A 10463-nucleotide genomic window follows, 5' to 3' on the forward strand; every position below is an offset into this window, starting at 1 on the left:
ATGTTGTCTATCTTGTCTATCTTCCCCTTTTTTCTATATGGGTGCCCTGTTTGGCTTTATATATACAACCAATCTAGGGTTTTACAAGAGTCCTAGTCGACTACTTCTTCGGGTTGCCTTCTTGGGCCTTCTCTATATTGGGTCGAGCCGGGTATGGTAACAATGGGTACCCGAAAGGTATGCCCATGACAGAGCCTTTGCTAGAGTCACTGGAATATTGGGCCCACATGTCATACTTCTTATTAACTCCATAACCATAGAGATTATGTGTTTTCTGTTTGTACTATTTAGCCATAGAGTTGTGCGTACCGGTTAAAAGCCCCTAGACTTGTGGTTTTGTGTTACCCTAGCCTTAAAGGTTTGTGTCTTTGTGCAATTTCCTGTAATCAATATAGCTCTCACGTTAAAAGCCACTATATATTCGATTTGGGCCACGCATCAAAATTCAGCGTTTAGTACAAGGGAGAGTCGCTCGCTGGAGTTGGTAGCTAGTCCAAATCCGACGGAAACCCCATAGCCAGGAACATGCCCTCTGCCAAAGACAGGAATCTGTCCCATAGCTAGGACCACCAAACAAGGAACAAGTCCTCAATTCCAAAACTTCCAAAGTGCAGCCTTACACCGAATCACTAATGGTTTTTTTTTTCTGCAGAAATAATGGACTTTAGAAAACAAAACATAGTTAGAGATGTATAATTATTTGCCCGTGACTTATTTAATATTGGAATGATGAATTCGTTTACTATAAATTTATATGTCTGCGTGCAAGAGTGAACAGTGTGAAATTCCATGATATGGACTCTTTTCATATGTCTCTCTCAAGACTGTGCACCACTATGTAGCTAGCCGAGAAAATTCAAGAAAAGGATTGTCCATATAGCACCATAACCACCCTATGCCGACCTATCTGATTAGACGTCCTGTTGTGTTTGTGATGCTTTGTGACTCTCTGTGTCATTGTTGGGCAGTGACCTACACGGTCTATCCATTTATCTTGGATCAAAATTGTATGCCACTGATGTTGACTCATGATAAGAGGGCTCGGGACCTAGTTTAGTTGGGTGTCAAAATGGTTGGTATAATCTCATTTTTCTGTTTACATGTGTAGCACATGCTCAATTTCTTTTGTTTCACTATATACTAAAAAAAGCTAATAGCAGCGTAGCTACAATTAACATGCACAATGAATTCAACAGATCAATTGGATTACGTTCACAAATAAACAGGATTAGTTACATGTACATATTCCCGCACAGCATGATTAGTTACACATATTCCTGCTCGTATATTGAGCAGCACAACTTGTGGACGTACACATTGCACGTATAGTACATACACAAGTAACACCGGCCGGACTAGCTTATTGAGCCTCGCATTACAAATTTCGATTTTGGAGGCACGTATGGTATGGTAGCTAACGTAGCAGCATGTCAATGCAATCCAAAGCAATCGCGCGCGGTGTTCATAGTAGTAATCATAGATCAAAGCAATCGGTCGACCATGGCGGCGGGAAGAAGGGTTGCTGCGGCGGCCACCAGGTAGGCGGCGGCCAGTTAGAGTAATTTCTGCAGCTGCAGCCTCCCTGGTTTGAGCAGTAGCATGGCGCCGGTGTTGCAGGTTTGCAGCCGCAGCCGCAACCGCAGCCGCCGTGGTGATGCGACTGCGAGCACTCGCTGGGCTTCGGCTCCGGCGGCAGCGGGGGTGGCTTGGTGGCGGGGCAGCAGCGACACTGCTGCGGAGGGCAGTTCCAGCTGCACTGCATAGGGATAGGGTACGGCACCGGGTACGGGTATGGCATGAACTTGTATGTTTGTTTCGGCGGCTCCGGGTCTGGGGGGCGTGTTTTGGTTGGGCATGTTTTTGGCTGCTTAGTCGGGCATGTTTTTTGCGGTGGCGGCGGCCATACGTCGACGATGATGATCGCCTTGACGGCGTTGCAGGCCTTGCACCAGATCTTCTTGCAGAGCTTCTCCGCGTCGAACTTCCCGCGGACGATCACCTTGTTGGCCTTGTCCTCGAACTCAATCTTCTCGATGCAGTAATCCTCTGCCACACACACACAAACAAACACGTAATTAAAAACGATTTATTTATTAATCCGTAACTGCATGATTCCTCGTACACTACTTAATCGAAAAAATGATTCCTCGCACGATCTTCCATGAATAAAAAAAACTGTATAATATGAAGTGCTCCACCAACAATAATAAATCTAGAATAATTTCCCGGCTCCAAGATACCATTTCCCAGCTGGTTTTACGTACCTCGGAGGCACTCCAGGACATTCTTGATCTTCGTCCTGCAGCGGCAGCATTGCAGGTCTACCGTAATCACCAGTATACCCATCTGGTGATCACCTCTCAACTCCCAAGTATGAAGGTTGATGAGTTGAGAGGAGAAATGGAGGTGGATGAAGCAGGCAGAGGAGAACCATATGCGTTAATTCCTTATATTGGGGATGACACCGGTGTACCAGGTTTGATCAATTGCTCAACTCCCAAGTATGAAGGTTGATGAGTTGAGAGGAGAAATGGAGGTGGATGAAGCAGGCAGAGGAGAACCATATGCGTTCCTTATATTGGGGATGACACCGGTGTACCAGGTTTGATCAATTGTAACAAGTAGTTTTGCCACAGGGGGGTCACTCTACATGCTTAGACTATAACCATGGAGATGCAAATTCTACCGGTGTCCTGTGCACCCTGCTAGGTGAATGTAGGTACGCCCCTGTTAGCAATAACCTTGCCTAATCATGTGGAGTCTGAGTTGGATTCACTAGCTTAGGAAAGTATTAAGATTTCATGGCAAGTTTGGTTTGTACGTCGTGGTCTTAGCTGAGTTGTAGGTGCATTGGTAACAATAAGTGTCCAAGTTGTAATCAAGAGGTTGGCTATGTGTGCTGTCCGTGTAGTGCTAGGAAGCTGTGTACGAGTAGGTTTAGGTTTACCTTAGGTCGGTTGTTGGCCGTGTATTTATCATAGTTTAAAATAGGCGGCTATTTCATTTAGCCGCAACGTTTTTAGAGGCTAAGAAAAGCTATAGCCGGGCTATAGCGGGCTAATCTATTTAGCGTTTTTTCAAAAATATGAAACATTTCAGTCATATCTTAGCAAAAAAAAGAGGAAAACTATGACTAAAACACGATTCAAGTTACAACTCATTCAACTATTCAAGTCAAACATGTATTCAGCTATTCAACTCACAACTTTTATCGAATTATATGGAACACAAATTAAGAAAACAAGAGATAAAAAGGAGAAGAGAAGAGAAATTCAGAAAACAGCAGATTTAGCGGCTAAATTAGAGGCTAATTAGGGGCTAAATGAGGCTATTGATGGCTATTAGCGGTTTTTCTCATTTAGCCTGAGGTTCCAAAAGGCTATAGCCGGGTTATAGCCAGGCTATAGCCGGCTATTTAAAACTTTGGTATTTATACACGAGCAAGACGTGAGTTTTAAAACAGAAAATTGAGAAGCAATAAAGAAAAAAAATATGGGCACGACACGTGCCCTTGGCAATAAGATTTTCTTGCGTGTATGTTTGTCTAGTTTCATGTGATCGATCCGTGGGCAAATTCTAACAATTGGTATCAGAGCGAGGTTCAAGATTTGAGGCCACGCTTGCCCCGGGGAAGCGACCCTACTAGCGCCTCGGGGCGGGCGACCGTTGCTCGGCAGAGCGACCAGGTGGAGACGGTGGCACGCCATCGTTAGCGACACGGCGGGCGATCGTCGCTCAGCGGTGCGACATGGAGGAGACGACAGGGTGTCGTCATCGGCAAGTCGGTGGAGGTCGATGATCGTTGATGGGAGAGGTGGTGCCGAGTTGCGGTATGAGAGTCTCGTCAAGATCGTCAACCGCGGTGAGAGTCAAGGAGTCATGGTGTGCAAGTTGGCACATCAAGTCGGCGTCAAGTCTGGGAGTCGTCGTTGTGTCCAAGTGCTCGTCTCTGTGAGGATCCGTTGCAGTTGAAGCGTGTCACGTTCGAGGAGTTGCCCTGGAGCAAGGATCGACGTGCGCGAAGATAAGGTGGCAAGATGGCCATCTCCGTGTCTTGGCGAGGAGATCAAGCTCGGCGTGTAGTGGGACAGTGACTAGTTAAATTGGTTCGATGTGAAGACTGTCTGTGTGTCAAGTCTTGTACGTTGCACGTGTAGATGCGACCGTGTGGGCTGGTAGTCAAGACCAGAGAAGTATGAGGAGATGACAAGTCAAGATTAGGGGGAGATTGTTAGCAATAATCTTGCCTAATCATGTGAAGTCTGTGAGTTGGATTCACTAGCTTAGGAAAGTATTAAGATTTCATGGCAAGTTTGGTTTGTACGTCGTGGTCTTAGCTGAGTTGTAGGTGCATTGGTAACGGTAAGTGTCCAAGTTGTAATCAAGAGGTAGGCAATGTGTGCTGTCATGTATGGCAGCCTCTCTGTGACTCTGAAATCTGATCCGATTGACAGGACGAACCCGTGGGACTATTGTACGGCCAGGTGTGGCGTTAAAGCTACTGGATAGTTTGTTGCGCAAATTGGTTCTTCCCCTTGACTCCCAGGTGCGTGGCTTTTTGTATGGAGGGATTTCATTACTCCCAATCAACATATCTATGGCAAACATTGGTCACTTTCCTTAGTTTGACTTTTCTCCTCTTTATTTTTGGGATCCTGGTGAAATCAGCAAAATAGGTGCGCGCGTGCGTGGTAATAAAATACTAAAAGTCCTATGTCTACGTATGCAAAACATTAAATAAAACATGATGTAAAATGCTCTCATCAATGAAACTTATATTACAGTAGTCGCGGTTACAAAGTATAATAGTCACTAGTTGAAAACGGAGCTTTAGTCTCGGTTTGTTTGGGGCTTTAGTACCGGTTACGTAACCGGGACTGTGCAATCAGGACTCAAGCCCCCTAGTCCCGGTTGAAATACAAACCGGGACTAAAAGGTCCTCCACGTGGGCTGCGGACTACCAGTACTAAAGGCTATTTCGTCTATTTTTTTTATCCAATTTTTTTTCTAATTATTTTCCACTCCCTTTCTTTCTATTTTTTTCAGAATTTCTAGTATTTCAATTATTTGACAAGTTTAGTCTCTGATACTTAATCTCTAGTCAAATTACTTACTCATGGTCAAACTTCCCGCTCGGTCACTCATCATCCCACTACTGCAGCACTAGCACGCTTAACTTCCGAGTCCTTCCCTTCCCGCTTTTTCCAAGTGCTTCACGCGCATGATATTGATACTAGTATCATATTAATCCTATTAACATGTTGGTCACGATGTCACACTTTTCTTTATTGTTTGAAATCCAAATAATTCTTTTAATAAATAAAAGTAATGATGTAATAATAATCTTGAATAAATAAATAGACAATAAATGTTTAATAATTTTTAATTTTTTTAAAAAATTAAATTTTTAAATAAATAGTAATCTTTATGTAGGATTTAATTTTTTTTGAAAAATAAAAAATATATAAAATCCTAAATTTCAAGCAAAAACTAAAATCTTCCTGCTTTCAAATTTCCATTTGGAATTTTGAGAATCTAAAAAAATGGCAACCGGATGTAACTTTTTCCCACGATCATTTTGATATATTATACATTTTTTCTTGATGTCGTATGCAAAAGATAATGCCATTTTACCTTTTCATAAACTTTTTTTGCAAAAAAAGTCAAAATTCAAATTTGTTAATTTCCCCTAATAGTAGGTTGCGTAACATACAGGAATCTCAAAAGATTTTTTTTTTAAATTTTCTCTCATTTTCTTTTGTATTTTACAAATCTAAAAAAGGCGATCCGGCGGGGGGGGGGGGGGTGGGGTGGGGTGCGTGGGGAGCAAAAAAAACATAGAAAACCTTTAGTCCCGGTTGCTAATACCGACCGGGACAAAAGGCTTTCGCCCCGGAGGCAGCCTGCTGCAACCCCTTTAGTCCCGGTTGGTATTGACTAAAGGTTCCAAACGAACCGGGACTAGAGGGTTTTGTGGCCCGCGCCGTTCGAACCGGGACTAATGCGGCCCATTAATCCCGGTTTGTATTTAGACCGGGACTAAAGCTCCCATGGGCTTCGGACGAAAGCCCTGTTTTCTACTAGTGAGTACTAGTGAGTATTATCTCACTTATTTTGGCCTAGTACCCAAGCTCTACAATACGTTACACGCATTACAATACAATACTATAGCAGGCTATGTCTTCTACTGGCATCCCTCATTGTATTTCCCTTGAATCCATCCGTGAAAATGTGAAGTGCATCTAAGTGATCCTGGAACATTGACTCTAGCACTAGCTCCTTGAAAGGACACGGATGTTGCCTGGAGGGGGGTGAATAGGGGGTTTAAAACTTCTACGATATTGTCTTGAACAAATGTGGAATAACACTAGCGTTTAATTTGTCAAGCACAAAACCTATATATACTAGGGTTCACCTATGTTGCTAAGCAATACAAGCAACCAGGTAATAGCAAGATATATAACTTCAAGCACGACGGCTATCACAAAATAAATGGCATAAGTAAAGAGCTCGGGTATAGGAATAACCGAGGGAACGCGGAGACGAGGATGTATGCCGAAATTCACTTCCCAAAGGAAGCTAGTCTCCTTGGAGCGGTGCGGAGGCACAGTGCTCCCCAAATGCCACAATGGCTCACCGTAATCTCCTCGCGCTCTTGCACAATGCAAGATGCCACGATCCACTAGGGAACCCTTGAGGGTGGTCACCGAACCGGGACAAGCTTGGGGTAAACTCCACAACTTAATTGGAGGCTCCCAAGTAATCGACCGCGAGCTTTACACCACAATGGTTGAGCTCCGCGACACCACCAAGTCACCAAGCCGTCTAGGGTTCCAAGAACCCAAGAGGAACAAGCTCCGGGTACAAGCACCCAAGAGTAAGTAATTAGCCCACAAACTTTCACTTCCACGTATCACCGTGGAGAAATGAAACCAATGCACCAAATGCAGTGGCAAGTCCTTCACTCCCAAATTCCACCAAACCTACAAAAGCTATGGGGGAATAAGAGAGGAAGAACAAAGGAGGAGAACACCAAATTTCTCCAAGATCTAGATCCAATGGAATCCCTCACTAAGAGGGGATATGGATTGGTAGAATTGTAGATCTAGATCCCCTTTCTCTTTTCCCTCATGAGGGTGCAAGAATCATGGGCGGGAGAATGAGGAAGCAAGCTCAAGAGATTCAACAATGGGGGACAAAAATGAGGTCAAGAAGTGTCGGGGGGATGACCCCCGGTAGGTCAAGAGTATGGCAAATGTGCCTAAGTGAGATGGCCAGAAACCGGTTTACAAGGTAATCCGGACAAGCCCATCAATCATTAAAGATAAGGGCAACCGGTTTAAAGGTTGCCTGGTACGTATGGTCCGGTATACCGGGATAGGTATCCTGGAGCAGGAGATACCGGCATGACTATGCCGAACGAGTCTAAGTTAAGCCAAATTCTCAAAGAGCATAACAGGCGAAGCTCCGGTTTACTCCGGGTAAAATTGTTATGGATCCGCCATAGGACCAACGGTCCGGTGCTGGTTAAAGATCCGGTCGCCCTCTACGGGACATTGGTGAGATAAGCAAGATCAGCTTTATGACGAAGCCCTGAGGCAAAAGCACGTTGCTGACGAAGGAGCAGCCGTAGGCCGACCAATTCGGGTCACCAGACAAGGGACGCAGGCGAGGACATCACGGCCTGAGCCAAGGCTACTATATAAAGGTGGCTGATGTAGGCATAGATTCCCTCCTTGGTTCTTTCTCTTGTAAGCCTCCTCTCCACTATATAAGGAGAGGGGCAGCTCCCTTGCACGGGAGGTTACATTACGATCCCAAGGGTTCCTGCTAGCTCTCTTAGGGTTTTCTCCCTATAGCTTCATCTTCAACCTTTGGCCAAGAGCTGAAGAACACCATTGTAGCTCCTTGTTGAGTTCATATACTACAGACATGCAGGAGTAGGGGTCTTACCTCCTCACGAGGGCCCCGAACCTGGGTAGATCATGTGTCCCGTGTGCGTTTGCTTGAGTTTCATCTCCATCCTCCCCTCCTCAGGATCCCTCGGTGTATATTTGGCCCCAACATAAGCCTACCCATGGCATCTGTTAGTTCACCACGACGATAGTTGGTGCCCACCGTGGGGCTCGCAGCTTGCACCGGGTCTACGTCGGCACTGTGCCGGCACGCCGGTACCCTTCAGTGGGGCTGGTGGCACCGGATCCACCAATGTCGCGCGCAGCCGGGTCGCGTACCGATCGCACCGCTGGCAACGTCGAGGTGATGATGGCTGGCGCGGGAGATGCCGACAAAGCAGCAACCGGTGGCAACAACGCCCCCACCAAGTCCTCGCGCCCGGCCAAGCCCGCGCTAGAGCGAGATGAGAACATCGCCGGCATCTCCAACGTGCCTCCGGCAGCAACTCCGCTTCAAGCCGCCATGGACGTGCTGTCAACGCCTGTCGCGCCCAATGCCGATGCGGTATTGACCCAGGCCGAGCTTGAGGCGCAGCGCCATATGCTTCTTACCGGAGCCACCGAGATCGCTCGTGCCCAGCAGGAGCTCAACATCACCCTACGTGAGTACAATGCAGCCCATGGCTTTGCTTCTGTTAGCGCAGATCCTGCTAGAGTAGCTGCTACCCGGCTTAGAGGTCGTAACTTAGATAAGGACTTGCGCCGGGAAGTTCATTCCGGTAAATCTATGTCAGCATCCCTTTCGCCGGCAGAGAAGCCGAAGTATAGCACTCCGGATAAAACTCTTAGGGCTGCTCAAGCCGCAATAGAGGCACTAGAATCTCTGTCGGGTGATGCTCTGGTAAAACAGCAAGCCCGGGTTAAAGAATTACTTGCTATGGCTACTAAACAAACTGCAGAGGCTGCCCGGAGCAAGCAAGGTGCCGGTGCATCCCAAGTCGTTCATTCGGCTAGGGATGCCGGAGAAAAATCGCATGGGCAGGCATCGTCCCCCCATCCCGACAGAAGAAGGGAAAAAGGTATTAACACCGAACATATGACGGTGTATGATCCGGTCTTAGTCGGAAAACAAAAACCCAGGCTGAACAATGCCGACAGAAGAAGCCATGGGGGACGCCACGGCAATGCCGGAAATGGTTATGCCGGAGACGGTGAAGCCGGGCAAAATTATCGCCCGGCAAGAGCGGCAAATGCCGGTGGAGAAAGGCCACCACCGAGATACCCGAGAGCCAGTGATGCATTACCAAGCCGTTATGATGATGGTGACTCAGAATTCGATAGAGCCGGTTATCACAGAAACCCTCTAGGAGATCGTGTGGGAGAAAGATTTCTGCTGGCGCAAGATGTGCGGCACAGGTTGGACAGAGTCTACCTGTCCGAGATGATCGAAGCTGAAGGTCCTCCGGGTCCGCCATGTTTCGGCCCCCGGATCATGAGGGAGGAGCCTCCGGTGTGTAACTTTCAATTGCCCCGGGACACGAGGACTTATGACGGTAGCACTAAGCCGGAAGATTGGCTCGCTGATTACATCACGGCAGTATATGTAGCCGGAGGAGGAAATCGCCGTTGGGCGGTTATATTCATACCGTCAGTATTGGTGGGACCGGCACACATCTGGTTGAACAACTTGCCCAGAGGAAGTATAAATGGGTGGCTAGATTTTGAAGAAGCCTTTGTCAGTAACTTCAGCAGCACGTACAAGAGGCCGAATCGTCCGCAACAGCTCGCCATGTGCCAGCAGCGCGAGAACGAAACCGACCGGGAATATCTAACCCGGTGGAGTGCAACAAGAAACTCATGTGAAGGAGTGATAGAAGCTCAAGCCATCAGTTGGTTCTGCAATGGATGTCGGAAAGGCTCACCGTTGTGGCAAAGGCTGCAGAGAAACATGCCAACCACTCTGGCCGAGATGAGCAAGGTAGCGGACAGTTATGCACTGGGTGATCCGATGCAGCCGGCAATTGCGGTAGACCCACTGCCGAGATACCCGCCACGCCAAGATTTCTGGAACAACAACAGCCACCACAAGAGGAGAGAAGATTTTCCTGATAGAAGATACGGCATGCAGCAAGTGGCAGCGGTGCAAGATAACCCAGAAGCCGGCGGAAGCCAAAGACAGAAAACCGGAGGTCAGCCGTGGGGTGGCCTGAAGAAACAGTGGGGGGAAAAGAAGCACTGGCACGATCAGCCCAAGTATACCATGGAGTCAGCGATGAATCAGCCGTGCAGGTTTCACACTCCTCACCCGAGTAAGCCGGCAAACCACACAACCCGGAACTGCTCTTGGACCCAGCGGTTGATGAAGGAAGGCCTTGGTGGATTACCACCTCCACCTCCTCTTATCGGAGCAAATGCATAACCGGTTCAAGCTCCTGCAAACTGGCCACAGCAGCAGGAATGAGTCCATCAGGCGGACGATGGTAATAATAACAATGCAGCGCCTCGCGCGCCTCTGGGCCGGAATGTATATCAAGATCTGGACATGTGCTGTGTGGTCTCTGTGGCCGA

General features: G+C 47.3%; 1 protein-coding gene across 1 annotated transcript; it reads right to left on the minus strand.

The window, feature by feature from the left end:
* Positions 1 to 1184: 1184 nt before the first annotated feature.
* On the minus strand, positions 1185 to 2603 carry LOC127309012 (uncharacterized). Its single transcript, XM_051339985.2, has 2 exons — positions 2265 to 2603; positions 1185 to 2046 (listed from the first exon to the last, which is right to left on the minus strand). The coding sequence occupies exons 1-2, from the start codon at positions 2344 to 2346 to the stop codon at positions 1475 to 1477; spliced, it is 654 nt and encodes a 217-aa protein (XP_051195945.1). The 5' UTR covers positions 2347 to 2603; the 3' UTR covers positions 1185 to 1474.
* Positions 2604 to 10463: the final 7860 nt, after the last annotated feature.

Source organism: Lolium perenne, chromosome 6 (genome assembly GCF_019359855.2).
Source record: "Lolium perenne isolate Kyuss_39 chromosome 6, Kyuss_2.0, whole genome shotgun sequence".
In the NCBI taxonomy this organism is placed as follows: domain Eukaryota; kingdom Viridiplantae; phylum Streptophyta; class Magnoliopsida; order Poales; family Poaceae; genus Lolium; species Lolium perenne.

Excerpts from the sequence above, each read along its gene's own strand:
- LOC127309012 (XM_051339985.2), bottom strand. The coding sequence starts at position 2,346 with ATGGGTATACTGGTGATTACGGTAGACCTGCAATGCTGCCGCTGCAGG. Across the intron at positions 2,047-2,264 it reads TGTCCTGGAGTGCCTCCGAG|AGGATTACTGCATCGAGAAG; the intron begins GTACGTAAAACC and ends TGTGTGTGGCAG.